Source organism: Vicia villosa, linkage group LG7, assembly GCF_029867415.1.
Source record: "Vicia villosa cultivar HV-30 ecotype Madison, WI linkage group LG7, Vvil1.0, whole genome shotgun sequence".
Taxonomy (NCBI): Eukaryota; Viridiplantae; Streptophyta; class Magnoliopsida; order Fabales; family Fabaceae; genus Vicia; species Vicia villosa.
This window is the reverse complement of record NC_081186.1, coordinates 62481622-62497384: the sequence shown is the minus strand read 5'-3', so window position 1 is coordinate 62497384 and position 15763 is coordinate 62481622. Positions and strand designations below refer to the sequence as shown.

Here is a 15763-nt window from a genome sequence, read left to right as displayed (position 1 = left end):
ATTGATACTTAATGAAATTGGATTATAATATAATGGTCTTCAGTCCCTCAAACATGATGTTTGTAAGGGAGAATTGGTTAAATGAGAGATATAACAGTGCATAATCTCTCAAACTTGAGGTATATGTTAAGGTGAAATGGTTAAAGGAGAGACATAATAGTCCAAAGTCCCTCAAGTACGAGGCTTGTAAAGGTGATATGATTTATGGGAGGCTTGTAATAGTCCATTAACATGGTTATATTCATATACATTTTCATGTTAATAATCAATTGAATTTATGCCAAATAAATAAATAATTGCTGGGGTGGATAACCCTCGATGGTGACCTTGGGGTCGACCAGACGTTACCCAAGGTGTTTCGGCTCGAGGGAGTGTAGCTCGAGGTCGACCTTTAATTTTGGGTTCGTTGAATTTCTGTCTAATGATTCGCCGAGGCACTTTTTGGTCGCCAGGGTGAAGATTCTCCGACTGTATTTCTTCTCTGCATGTGGAGGTGTTCCTTGATAGGTCTGTCCAATCTTTCCTTTGGAACAGAGGTATTAGCTAGAGTTATGGCATGTTCATTCCCTTCTCAAACAGGATCAGGGGTATCAAGTACATTCTCTCCGATTGCATGGCCGACGAACCTCCATCACCTCCTTCTTTCTGACCATGTTCGGGTTCCAAACCTTATCTTTCATGCCATACTGTCCTGAGATGGTATTGACAGGTTATTTTATCAGTAGACCTTCACCGAAATCAATTTCTACCTTGTAGGAAAGGTGCAATTGAAGCGACCAACTTCTCTCCAGGATTTCAGACTTGGTTTGGAGCATTTTGGTCGTAGATCCGAGATCCTTTGGTACCCATAGTGGACTTCGGACTTAATGACTTTCTATTTAAGACTATCCCTAAATATGAGATTCCCTCTCACTTTATCTTAGTCACTAATCCCAAGTGATCAATTTAACCATTAACATAATGATTGTTGTATTTACAACTCAACTAATACAAATCAACAAATATGTCAAGTTACCGAAGCAATAGTGTGGTGTATACAAACACTTTGTTCTCAAGCTTATAGAATTTATATCTTTGAACAAAATTTTATAACTCAACTAACAAACCAAACTACATGCCTTAAGATATAAATGGAGGCGCTAAAGTGGTGCATAAACGTAACACAAAGAAAGACTCAAGAGGTAAACCCTAGCACAAGGAATCTTTAAAACATGCACACCTCAAACGTGAGGTCTGAGTCTCCTTAAATAACAATGCAATTCTAGGCTTTTCTCCTTTGGATTGCTGATTTAATTTCATCCAGAATAATAACAAGGAATAATATGTCAAGTTACTGAAGCAATAGTGTGGTGTATACAAACACTTTGTTCTCAAGCTTATAGAATTTATATCTTTGAACAATATTTTACAACTCAACTAACAAACCAAACTACATGCCTTAAGATATGAATGGAGGCGCTAAAGTGGTGCATAAACGTAACACAAAGAAAGACTCAAGAGGTAAACCCTAGCACACGGAATCTTTAAAACATGCACACCTCAAACGTGAGGTCTGAGTCTCCTTAAATAACAATGCAATTCTAGGCTTTTCTCCTTTGGATTGCTGATTTAATTTCATCCAGAATAATAACAAATATTATTGGATTTGATTTTCTCCATAAAAATCTCTAACAAAATATATGATTTTTGTTATATTTAAAATTCAAATTTAAATATCCAGTTAAATCTGACTTGATCTTCAAAAGCTGTTAAAAAAATTAGATGCTAAAATATAGCAACAAATCTAACTAAATCTTAACTAGAATTTCGCTCAAAAACACAACAACATTAGCCTGATGAGTCATGGTTAGATGTTGCACACATGTTGGAACATCGTGTTCCTCATGGGTCCCTTCTTCACCGAAACTAGAATAACATTGGTCTGTTGACAGAGACTAGATGTTGCAGCACACATGTTGGAACATCGTGTTCCACATGTTACACCAAAACATCCAAAATAATTCTCCATATAAATCTTCTTTGTAGAGAAAATCTTGGACCAAATCTTCTTTCAAGGTGCATCGAATTAAATCCTCTTTGACTGAATCAACTCCAAATTGATTTTGGATTAACAACACAAACTTCTTTCAAAAACGAACTTCTGCAACTTCTGAAGAAGTCAACACCATAACTCTTCTGAAGAAAATCTGAAGATATTTAAAACCTAAATCACATGTTAAGCTTTTGACTTAATAAGTTCTTTCAAGAACTTTAGCTACACGCCAGAACCTCTTGCTTAACTAGTTCTTTCAAGCACTTTAGTTGAACAACTCTTCTTAGAAACAGACACAATCACACTCAGATGCAGGAACCCATGTTGGAATATCTTGTTCCACATGTTGCCTAAAATATATGTCATTTTACCCAAGGCAGTCAAACAAAACTAACTACAAATCAGAAACTAGATCTGTAATCACTGAAATAGTAGGAATCAACAATCGTTTCCCATAGATGATACCATTTTCCATTCCAAAACCAGTAATGGATATTCTAGCTCTCAGAGGAACAAGAAATGATGAGAGGTTGAAAACTGTTGATCTTAGACAGTGGCTCCGATCTCCTTAGCGTCGGCGCGGGATGAACCTGTATGGTTAAAACTCTATCTCCCAAGTCAATTCAAGGTTTGTGATGAGTAAAGTGAAACTGGAGATGAGAGATCGTGTAACTTATCGTTCCATGTGAACTGTTTTTATATTTGGGTTGAGTAAAGTGAGCTTGAGATATATTGGGCCTTAATGAATTAGGCCTTTGGTCGATCCATAATAGGAACCTAGAGAGGGTCAAAGCAAAAAAAAAAAAAAGGCGAGGTACGAGCTATCAACCATAAAAGTGATTCATTTGGGATGCTTATTCGCACCCCCAATAATAGCAAGCCAACCTTATCATTTTTATGTTGTTGCTGTCTCTTTCAATTTCGTTCTTATCACTCCTATTCTTCTCTAATTTCTCCTGTGTTTTTTTCTTTTTCATCTTTATTAATCTCTCATCTCTATTTTTTTTTCATTATAAATTTTTAATACTGTTTAAAGTTTATCATTTCACTTTTGTCTAATATGATTTTTACATATTAAATGGAAAGTTGTGGTCCAAATATGACGAGTTTTATTGTTATTTGGTAGTGTATGAATGACTAAATATAAAGTTATATTTTCATCTATATGTGTATGTATCGCTCAATAAATTTTTTGAAAAAAACCGAACCGAACTTAACGGCATTGGTTTGAGTAGGTTCGGTTTTATTTCTAAAAGCCAACTGACCAAATCAAACCACTTTTTCTTTTCTCTTGCGGTTCGACTAATTTTTTATATCAAAACTGTTCAAACCGCACGGCGAACACTCCTACCTAAATGACCTTGGTTTCTTGGTAGTAACTACCACTGCGAAAGACAACCTTTCTATTTTCAAATACCTCAGTTCTGCCCTTTTAAAGACCTTACTTACAAAGTAGATTGGCATTTCAGCAGCAATCGAATTCCTATACTAACACAGCATTGATAGTCCTTTAAAGACCTTTCTTACAAACTAGTCTATTATTTATGTTTTGTGTCAGTGTTTTGTAGTGCAGAAGTTCCTTGTTTATATTTCAACTAAGCTTCACTTGTATATATGGATTGTTATTACATAGTTTTGACATGTGTTGGGACTAAAATTCCTTCTATATTGTGTTGTATCTTCTCCCATCACACGTGTAAACATTATCAAATTTTGGAATTTAGAGATTCAAGCACTTTTGTTTACAACGTTGTATAGTATTACCCTGTGGAATAAGTTTCTTAATGGGACAGTGGTCTCTCTTGTTTAGTCATTGATTATTGGTCATTCTTAATTCACCTCTTGATGTTTTTCATTATTATTGCTCACATGTATTACAAATACAATGTTCCATTATGTTGCCTTTTGGTGCTCACTGAAGCTAGTTAGATTTTTTCCTATTAAAGACTTCAAAATAAGAAAGAAGAGATCATAATTGTATCCAAATGAGTGGTAATTCAGTAACTATAATATAAGAGAAAGTAGAAGCAATAATGCCAAATTTAAAAATAGAAAATAGAAAAATACAAAGATGTTTTTCATACAATGATATTATCATCATAACCTCCAACAGTTCTGTCATTTGCAATAGAGAAACCATGCAGTGTGTAGGCATAGATAACAAGATGAGAACACACGAAAAAGAACTTAAGGGGAAGAGGTTGAAGGTGGTGGAGAGAAGAATGGAATGGAGGAGATAATGGTTGAAATTGTAGGAAGGTTTGGAAGTGAAGTTGATGGCAATGGAGGAAAGCTGAGTGATAGCAGTGTTGGATTAGTAGGAATGCTAGGAAGTGGTGGCATTGTGAGCTTAGGAAGAGAAGGCAGTGGAGGAACATTGCCTTGAGGAAGGGTTGGCATTGAAGGCAAAGGTGGTAATATTGTTGGAATTGAAGGCAAAGGTGATAATGTTGGTTTTGGCAAATTTGGTTGAGGGGTTGTTTGCAAAAGATTGCGAGCTTCAAGGCTCATGCTCATACTTCCCAAGGTAATAACAAGTAGAGATATGATGAAGGTTTTCATTGAGGCCATGGTTTGATGAATTGCAAGAGCTAATTAAGGTGTATATTTGTAGAAAGAGTGTTTGCTTTGAGATTTTATGAGAAACACAAGGATAGTGTTTGGTCTTATATAGTATTATATGCGAGATATATGAGAAAGGTTATTGGCCAACATGTAGAATGGTTTGGAGAACTAACTAAAAGAAATTCTGCAAGTTTTAGTTTGGTGAACTTCTTGCCTTTGAATATGCCAACTCTTTCTATTTTGTACGAAACATGTTGAATGTAAAGTATTGTTTTTGGAGATTTGGTAGCTGACAAGAAATGATGTTTGAAAAAGGGGCCTATACAAGAGTAGGTTATCTAATTCAGTTTACCTTAACGGGCCAATTTAATTGTTGGAACAAGTTTGGCGAGTATTAACCAAGGGAGCGTGGATAGCTCTCTCACCTGTTTGTCGCGTGTTGGACGTCGATCGACCATCATATGTTTAGTCCTATTAATTTGTTTACGGGATGAGGGTCTGATTGGCCAAAACTATTGTTATTCAATGGGTTTGTATCATAATAAAATGGTACATAATCTCTCAAATACGATCTATGTATCAGAAAAATGGTTAAAAAAAGACATAATAATTTACCGTCTTTTAAATATGAGATCTGTAAAGATAAAATGATTAAAAAAATATAATAATATATAATCCCTCAATCATAAAATAAAATAAGACTAAAGATAAAATTTATTAAGATTGTGGTTATCCTATGCCATTTAAATGCCATTTAAGTGAAGACACTTTGATTCACTAATTAAATGTTCTAGGAAAGTCCTTTAAAAATTTTCTTCTAAGTTGTGACGATTAACTTGTCAAGGACCATTTAATTTGATCCCTCCATTAGGTAATTAGAAAGAGATTAAACTTGAGTTTAAAAAAATAAAATTAAACTCTAATAATTTGAACATATTCGACAATATTCAAAATTAATTAATGATTTAAATTCAACCACTTGTTTTAAATTTAATGGACAACTTAAAAGAATAAAAGTTTAGCACTTTAATCTATATTTTAACGAAAATTCAATTCAACAATTTTTTTAGCCTAGTATTATAATTGCCAAAATTTCATCTATACCCTTATAATTAGCTGTTCATTTACATTTAGATTGATTTACCTTAACGGGACAATTTAACAATCTTACTCGATAAATATTTTATATATCTCCTTAAAAAACTCCATACTTTATCTCAGGTTTATTTTTGATGCAAAATTTTAATGTAATTCTTTTGATAATCAACTAATCACAAATCGTTAATAAATTTTGTACATTTTTTATTATTCTAGAAATGCCTTTGGTGAAATAGAAATGATTTTTCAAACAAAATTTTTGGTATATGAAATTAAATTTCCGATACTGACTAAATTTCTCGTACTTCATGTGAAAATCTCCGATACCGTTAAAATTTTCAGTAGTGCATTTGAAATTTTTGGTATGGTTAAATTTTTATCAGAAATTTCAAATTTACTATTTTGTACAGGAAATTTAGTGGTATAATGAAATTTTTGGTAGTGTACTGATTCAGAATGTTTCAACAATCAGAATTTTACCGACATATTTGAAGGGATCTGATTGCACCCACAAATTTGTGTGGTCAAGAATGAATAGTCATTTGTATAAATATGGGCATATATTAAAGAGAAAGACATCTCAAATAATGTCTCTTCCCCAATTTATAATTAAGGTATAAGTGTATTTCAACGGAAACAACTCTCCTATTAAAATCAAGCTTCCAGATGGCGCTGCATCCCTCGCCAACTTGACACACAAGTTAAATGAATTGGTGCTTGATACCGATAACAGAAGGGTGGGAAAGGTCAAGTTTCGCGAAGATTAGACTGATAGTAATGGAAGGGTGAAATACAACCTGATTGAGTTGAAGACTAACGAAGATGTCAAGGCCATGTGGAAATCATTTTGCCGTAAGATAACTAAAGTTTCGATTGTGTTGGATGTGCATATAACAAGATCCGTTGATGACATATTCAAGATGCTAAAACGTCCAGAATCATCTGGTAATACCTAGGTTTTCATGTTTAATGTTTTTTTTTTAATTTATGTTTGTTGTATTGTTTTATGTTGTGTTCATATTCGAATTCAAACATGTAATCGCCAAAATATTATGCAATAAATAAGTACGATGATAAGAATTTTGTGTCACAAAATATACATATAATACAAACAAACTATAATATGTCTACATATATAGGCCCCCATGGGCTATGTCTAATATCCAAGATTATCCTGTAAAAATTTCACCATCCGGGTTTACCAAACCCATGAGGTAATCTGCAAGAACATCAATCACCTAGAGGCGGTTATCCTTGTCACCCACTGGAGGTAAAGGTGGTGGTGTGGTGACGACACGTCGTTAGTCTATACCTGAGCATAACAAAGCCCTAAGCATCAGAAGACCCTACAGTCGGTGGTATGAGACAAGGGTATGATATATTATGATACCACACCAAGTAACCATCCTCGCACTATGAAGGGTACTTACTGCACAAAAATTGTGGCAGCTCAAATGTCACGAGCTGAGTTGATGATGTGGCTCTGAAACTATGTGCCAATCTCACCAGTTGGAGCCTTAGGAACTAGACGATGGATGCCTTAGACAAAACCTAATTATCGCGTACACCTCTCGGGATGGTGTCTAGCCACATGGTTCTCCCACCTCATATGCCATGAATACAAGGTTGCGTCGTCAAATGGACGATGGGGACGGTGCGGCGAGTATGATGTCCAAACCATATTATTTACTATCAGAGTATCAAGCCTCATTTTGTACTCCATAACACCAACATGAACCACTTGCTTGCCCTTCCATCTCCTCGCAAGTGGAGCACTCGTTTGGACATGTTGATATCTCCTGCTACAGGCACAAGTACCTCCTCAGTAGTAGCAACTCTAGCAGTCTGGCGTCGGCGTGCGCAAAATGGCACCTGCTCAGCCAACTATTTCTGGTGATAACCGGTCAGAGGAGGTCTTCTAGCCCATAGATGGGAAGCCTCTACCTCATCCCTCCGAGCCTGAGCCTCTGCTCTATCGTTAGCCTACTGGCAATGGTACCTTCTTTATCTCTGCTCCTCAGTGAAACAAATAAAAAAGGCAAAAATTAGTTAAAAATAAACTACCGGAAATTCTGAAATTTTCAAAAGAAATTGAACTACCGAAATTTTCAAAATTTCTGGTATAAAATGTTTCTCAAGCACCGAAAATTTTAAAATTTTCTAGTAAGAAATCTCAGAAATTTCTGTCATTTTCTATCGTAAGTTTCTAAAAAATCATCGAAAATTCTTACTATTCTATGAAATTTCAGGTAACACCTCCAAATTTTCAATATCACCCATGAAATTTGAAATTTTTCGATAATTTACTGGAAATTTTGTAAAATGGTAAAAAAATTATTTTAGTTTTGTCATACACTTTGCGGGATGTTAGATATAAATGTGGGAGTGGCAGATTAAATGCTCATAAACATTAAATCGGCCCGAGGCCAAATCCAACTTAATATATTAATAGACCCATATCGGAAATATATTAAATACATTATTTCATTGCTAAAAACACCATTCTTTCTAGCCTATTTAAAAAATAGTGAAAAATATTATCACGACTCACATCAGGTTGCTAGAGAAATGCTATTTATATAGACTAGAAAGAATGGTGCTTTTGCTATCACCACGGGCCCACAACCCAAGGCCTAAAAAAGAAGTGCCTCAAAATATTTAGATGTGGGCTTTTATAGCCTAGTGGCAAGTGTGTTCTCCTTTTAGGTTTAGGTCGTGTTCGAGACTTGAATGTGTGTTTTTTAGCTTTTAATTAGTTTTTTTTAATAAAATACCTTAAAAAGTATGTACTTACCGAGTGAACTAAATATTCTTTTGTGTTCACTGCGATTAAATTATATTTAAAAGTTTACTTATTTCTACCTCATTACTACTAATAATTTCCACTCTTCTAATACCATTAAAAAGAAAAAGTGATAGACAAACTTAATTGAAATTATTGGTATTTTTTTATAAAAAGATATATTATTAGATTTATTTTATAATAATATATTTAAAAAATTAGAAATATTAATACTATTTATAACTAAATATTTTGATTATTTGTCCTAGGCCTCTAAAAAGTCAAGACCGACCTAATTATTATTATTATTATCACCTTCATAAATTATAATTCAAATACAAAAAGAAGAGATTTGAAATATAAATGAATTTAATAATCTAAAAAAATAAAAATAAAAAATAAAATTATGATCACCGTGAAAAAAAAAACAAAATTTATTTTAAAAAATAAGAATAATAATAAAATAAATTCATTGATATAGTTATGATTGAGTGCTGATATTTTAGTATAAATAATTTATAGTTTTTAAAAATAAAATAATATTTAAACATAACATAATATTAAATATTATTATTTTATTAAATGAAAGTATTGATGCTCAGTTAAATTTAAAGATGCCAAGAACGTATTCATTTAATAATAAACAATAAGATAGTTGAAAGAGATATTGATGCTCAGTTAAATTTAAGGGTGTTTCTTTAAAGAGATACAGATATCAATTTATTAATTTATTAACCTTTTAAAAAACAGTGCAACATATTTGATTTTTGAACACGTTACTATTATATTCTATTCTAAATTTTATTAAATTGTAAAGAGAGTTTCTCTTATTGTTCCACTTTCTCTATTTCTCACCATATTATGTTAAGATAATGAGGGGATAGTTATATTCTTTGATATTATAAGATTAAGACTTCAAAGGAAGAAGAAAGACAACAAATATGTATTAATAATTCAATATTATAAGATAAAATAAATTACAAAAAATAATGCCAAATTCATAAATAGAAATAAAAATTACATAGACTTCAAACACCATACAACAATGATACTATCATCATGGCCTCCAACAATACTTTCTTACACAAAAACATGAAAGAGTATTTATGGGGAAGAGGTTGAGGGTGGTGGAGAGAAGAAGGGGATGGAGGAGATAATGGTTGAGATAGTAGGAAGATTTGGAAGTGAAGTGGATGAGAGTGGGGGAAGGTTGAGAGATGGGAGTGTTGGATTGGTAGGAATGCTAGGAAGTGGTGGCATGGTGAGCTTAGGAAGAGAAGGGATGGTAGGCAATGGAGGAAAATTGCCTTGAGGCAACATTGGAATTGAAGGCAAAGGTGACAATGTTGGTTTTGGTGGAATGGTTGTTTGTAGAAGGTTGCGAGCTTCTATGCTCATGGTTGAAAAGGTAACAAGAAGAAGTAAAGATGTGATGAAGGTTTTCATTGAGGCCATAGCTTGAAGAAAAGCAAGAGCTAATCGAGTTGTATAGAAAGAGTATTTGACTTGAGATTTTATGAGAAACAAAAGATAGTGTGTGACATTATATAGGGTTAGCATATAGGGTGGTTGGGAGAACTAGTTAAAGAGGTATCTGAGGTTTTTTGTTGTGAAATAAGTAAATATGGTTGGGTGTTATAAGTTTTAATACCATAATTTTCAAATGTTGGATGCCAACTCTTTCTGTTTTGAAAACAACAAATCATAAGAACAGGTTACCTAATTCAGTTCAGTTCAGTTTATCTCTCTTGCTTTACTCGTATAAATTCCTACTCGTAGCCTTAGGTTAATTTAATTAATTAGTCTTATGTTTTACTATGGATTTAGTTTATTCCTTAGAGTGTTTATAGACATTTAATAATATTTCATAAAAATTTAAGAATTATTTAAATTACAAAAAATGACTTAACTCAATCTTTTGTTGTGAAACCTTTTTGTCCACTTAATCTTTGAAGCTCGTCTTTCACATTTTCATGATTTGAACATATATTAATGTTCACCAAACTAGCTTGATTTTCTAAAGACCCTGCACATAAAATCCATGCAAATTATATAACCCTCACTATTAATCAATAAAATGTTACAAAAATCAATTCAAGTCAAATGGAATCGAGGCTAAATCGTGAACGAAATCATTTTCCTTATAAGTATTTCAAGCACTCTCAATTTGTCTTAGAGTTGGAACGCAGCCCAGGATAATTCAATTTTTTATCGAGTTTGCGTAATACCGACGAAAACTCGAATGTAAGGAAGAGTGTCTGAAAGAGGATTTTTTATTTTTTTGTATTTCATTTTGGATTCATAAATGTGTATTTATAGGTCATGCATATGATGTTTCATAAATTTGCAACTCTTGATGAAACAACACCTTTTCACCATATATTGCAATAGTTCATCTATAATGACACAAGACAACCCTTCATGAAATGTTGTAAATTTGAATTCAAAAAACAAATTTATACAATAACCAAAAATCTATTCCCATTTTTTGTCATATTAGAACACACTATCATAATTATTATTTTATAATTTTCAACGTAAAAATGAGTGTTTACTAATTTACAGTTTACTTGAAAGCTAAATAAAATCTTATAAAAAATTGTTTAAGATAGAGATTGAATTCTAATACAATTTGAACATTTGACTATATCCAAAATTAATTAAACATTTAAATCCAACCACTTGGTTTAATGCATGAATTAGTTAATAGAAGTTTGGCTTCTTTTTTTTCCGACCGATAAAGTTTGGTTTTTTAATCTTTATTTTTAACAAAGTTCAGTTTAATAAGATTATTTTCAGTAATTTAATAACTAAAATTAGGTTAGAACTTGTAGATATCTATTGTGAATAGGTTAAGAAGAGTCAACGATTTAATTTACACGAATTTCAATTAAATTTAATTTTGTTTTTTAAATAAAAAATACATAAATTTTTTATAATTATATTTAGCTAAAAAGATTAGCTCAGTTGTCATAAAAAAAACACCTTTAAGTTTATTAAGTTGACTTATTTAAATAAATAAGAATAATTTTAATATTATATTATATTTTATATTTTAAATTAAAATATAAAAATAAATTTTAATTATCATAAAAAACTTATAAAAATAAGTTAAAAAATTATGAACAATATTATAAAATTGTTTTATAAGTTTTCTAAACAATTAATTTCGCAAATTGCAAATAAACATTTAGTATTATTGGTCTTTAAATTTGTTAATGAATTTAAATATTAATAAATTATTTATTAACATATGAGTACAAATAAAATAGTCTTGTAAGTAGGGGTGACAAACGAACATGTCCGACTCGATTAGATCCATTGTACAAACGTCTTCAAAAATAACAGATGGAGCGGAGCAAGTATAGTTGAGACGTGAGCTTAAAACATTGCTCTGTCCTATAAAAAAAAATTAGGGCATGGCATGGAAGGCCCGCGGGTACTAATCTTTTAAGCTCAAAAATAATAAAAAAAATATGTTATACACAAAAAGTGAGGAAGATCGGGCGGGCACATCAGAGGATTTAGACTGAATATTTTGGTCTTTCTTGCAAAAAAAATTCGACAAAACAGACATGTTGGACACGTCAGATCCGTTTGACCATCCCTACTTTTAAATAGATCAATATATCAATCAAACATTTTAAAAGGTCAAATTCAAGTGTAAAAATAAGCTTAAGACAGACTACAAGTCGGAGTTAAAATTTAAATTTTTTGATAAATCAAACTTATGCATTATTATCAAATGAGTTAGTTTTACAGAATAATATAACAATTTTAATCACTACATATATAATATATATGCCCATACAAAACTTTACATAAAATATTTTAGGGTTAAATGGCTTTCACCCCCCTGTAATAGTAGCGAGATTCGGTTTTTCCCCCTATTAAAATTTTTTTTTGTCCTGGCCCCTTAACAAAAAAGATTCTGTTTTCAGACACCCTCTATTCCATGTTTGGCTGACTGGGCTGGGAGAATCTTGCTGACTGGGCGCCTGATTTCCTTATTTGGCTGACGTGGCTTGCTTATTTGCTATTTTTCCAGCCTTTTCCAGCCTTTTCAAAGGAAGCCACGTCAGCAGCCAAACAAAGAAATCAGGCGCCCAGTCAGCAAGATTCCACATGCCCAGTCAGCCAAACATGGAATAGCATGGAACAGGGGGTTCCTGGAAACAGAATCTTGTTTTCTAAGGGGCGAAGGCTAAATTTTTTTTTAATAAGGGGGAAAACCGAATCTCGCTACTTTGGCAGGGGGGTGAATAGTATTTAACCCAATATTTTAAAACTCTATATTTTATATATCGAACTTACACTAGTGCAGAAAGTACTTTTTACATCGGGCAAAAACTACTTTTTACATTGGGTCTGGACCCGATGTAAAGCCAGGCGATGTAATAAATGTGAAAAATTAGCATACCACATCGGTTGAATTCAGATGTCTGATGTGAAAGATAATGCAATTTTTTTATAAAAAAAAATATGCGCCATATTTTACATCGGGTATTCATTTTGCCCGACGTAATAGACGACCTTTTACATCGGTTTTTAGAAAGGCCCAATGTGACAAATCATGCCATTTTTTATGTGCCATATTTTACATCGGGTGTGCATTTTACCCGATGTAATAGACTACATTTTACATCGGATTTTAGTTGTTCCTGATGTAATAGAATACATTTTACATCGGTTTTTAATACGGCCCGATGTAATATCTTTTCTGGTTTTTAGCATAATTTGACTGTTATTCCAATTTTCCCTATTTTAACCTGTAATTTTTTTTACCTAATTTTCAATATAATATACAAATACCACACAGACCAATGTAAGGTCGCTACTTTGCACATTTTTCCCACAGCACACAGACCACATTTAATTGCACCAAATAGCTAAGATGCATATATATTCGTCAAAATATACAAAAGTATTAATTTAGGATACACAAATGTACAAAATGATAAGAAAGGTTTACACACATTTTTCTACTACAAAATAACAACACTAAACATAAAGTTATTCTTTATATAACTCAAAGAAACATTTTGCCCAACGGAGTCGCAAATCATACAAATCTTCTTGTGTTAATTCTGTAAGATCATCAAATACCTACAATAGGTAAATAACAATATAGAGTTATTCTTTGAAAATTCTCACTAAGTTGCAAAACGCAAAGTAAATAACAAATTAAAGTTATTTTATTACCTGCATCCAAGATCCAATTATATTTGCAGAGACAATGTCCAACATATTTTTCATCACATAGTATTCATAATCATTAGAGTTATGTTGTTTCCTTGTCTATAAATGAAAAACATAATTATTGAATAATTATCATAAAATTAAATATAGAATTATAATTTAAATCACACTTACATTGGGCCTATGCCATGTAGCCTTTTTTCTATTGCCATAACTTGCAAATTGATGAACCTCAAAAGCACTAATTCAAAAAAAAAAAAACCATTTAAAGCCACATAAAATATGAAATTACTTATCAATATCAATATAAAAGATAAAATTTCTTTGAAAGATAAACTTACGTCGAAACAATTTTCTTCGTGGCTTTATCAATACCCCGATGAAGTGAACAAAAGTCGACCACAATATTGTCTCTTGGACACATGACTATTAATTGCCAATGTTGTCTGTACATGTGTATGGAAATACAAAAGTCACATAAAATATCTATGTTATGTATCAAAATTAAAAAATAGGAAACAGAATTTCATAAAAACTTACCCATGAATAAGTGGTAGGAGGTGGCAAACTCTGTCTTCCTTCATTAACTTATCTTGTATGTAATTTCTAACATTTGTTGCAGAACTCGGCACATCATCATAATTTATACCCAAACAAATTGCCATACACCGGAAAATCGTTGATGGTGCAAAACAACATGGCACGCATATTGAACTGTTCACTAGAATGCGCATCGAAAACATCCATCCCTTCCTCCCACAACACTTTTAAATCATCAATCAGTGGACTTATATAAACATCTATGTCATTTCTTGGTTGTTTTGGGCCCGAAATCATCATCGATAACATAATATATTAACGCTTCATCATCATCGATAACATAATATATTTACGCTTCATGCACAACATAGGAGATAGGTTGTAAATCATCAGAAGAACAGGCCAAGAAGAATGGTTAGTATTTAGATTACCAAACAGATTCATTCCATCGGTAGCAAGTACAAGTCTAAGGTTTCTCGACTATTTGCAAAAATTTGGAAACAAAGAATCAATTTTCTTCCATTGCAAAGAATCAGCTACATGGCGAATTTGTCCATCACATTTTCTTTCGTCGGCATGCCATCTAAGATTCTTTGCATCGTCTGCATTCGCAAGAGGACCCTTTTTGACTTCCTCATCATCACTAGATTCACCATGTCTCTTTTTGTAGCGTGACGCCTTGCACTTCGGACAATGATTATGAAGGATAGAAAAAACACTTAGAAAGGGGGGGTTTGAATAAGTGTAGCTTTAAAAACTTGACCGATAAAAATAAATTGCACAGTTATTTTTATCCTGGTTCGTTGTTAACTAAACTACTCCAGTCCACCCCCGCAGAGATGATTTACCTCAACTGAGGATTTAATCCACTAATCGCACGGATTACAATGGTTTTCCACTTAGTCAGCAACTAAGTCTTCCAGAGTCTTCTGATCACACACAGATCACTCCAGGAACAACTGCTTAGATACCCTCTAAGACTTTCTAGAGTATTCTGATCCACACGATCACTCTAGTTACAACCTGCTTAGATAACCTCTAAGACTTCCTAGAGTATTCTGATCCACACGATCACTCTAGTTACTTACAACTTAATGTAATCAATTCTAAGAGTATTACAATTGCTTCTTAAAAGCTATAATCACAAACTGTGATATTTCTCTTAACGTTTAAGCTTAATCTCACTAATATATTACAACAGCAATGTAGTGAGCTTTGATGAAGATGAAGATTCTGAGCTTTGAATAGAACAGAGTTTCAGCAAGTTAATATGAGTTGTTTTGTTCAGAATCGTTAACCTTGCTTCTCATCAGAACTTCATATTTATAGGCGTTGGAGAAGATGACCGTTGAGTGCATTTAATGCTTTGCGTGTTCCGTACAGCATCGCATTTAATGTTATACGCTTTTGTCAACTACCTCGAGCCTTGTTCACGCTGTGTCTACTGACGTTGCCTTTAATAGCTTCTAATGTTCCTTTTGTCAGTCAGCGTAGCCTGCCACATGTACTTCCTTCTGATCTGATGTTTGTGAATACAACGTTTGAAT

General features: G+C 32.7%; 2 protein-coding genes across 2 annotated transcripts; both read right to left on the bottom strand.

Annotated features, from left to right (window-relative positions):
- Positions 1 to 3734: 3734 nt before the first annotated feature.
- Positions 3735 to 4654, bottom strand: LOC131617298 (protein PELPK2-like). The gene has a single exon (XM_058888616.1). The coding sequence runs from the start codon at positions 4601 to 4603 to the stop codon at positions 4220 to 4222; it is 384 nt and encodes a 127-aa protein (XP_058744599.1). The 5' UTR covers positions 4604 to 4654; the 3' UTR covers positions 3735 to 4219.
- Positions 4655 to 9415: 4761 nt separating this feature from the next.
- On the bottom strand, positions 9416 to 10001 carry LOC131617297 (verprolin-like). The gene has a single exon (XM_058888615.1). The coding sequence runs from the start codon at positions 9930 to 9932 to the stop codon at positions 9582 to 9584; it is 351 nt and encodes a 116-aa protein (XP_058744598.1). The 5' UTR covers positions 9933 to 10001; the 3' UTR covers positions 9416 to 9581.
- Positions 10002 to 15763: the final 5762 nt, after the last annotated feature.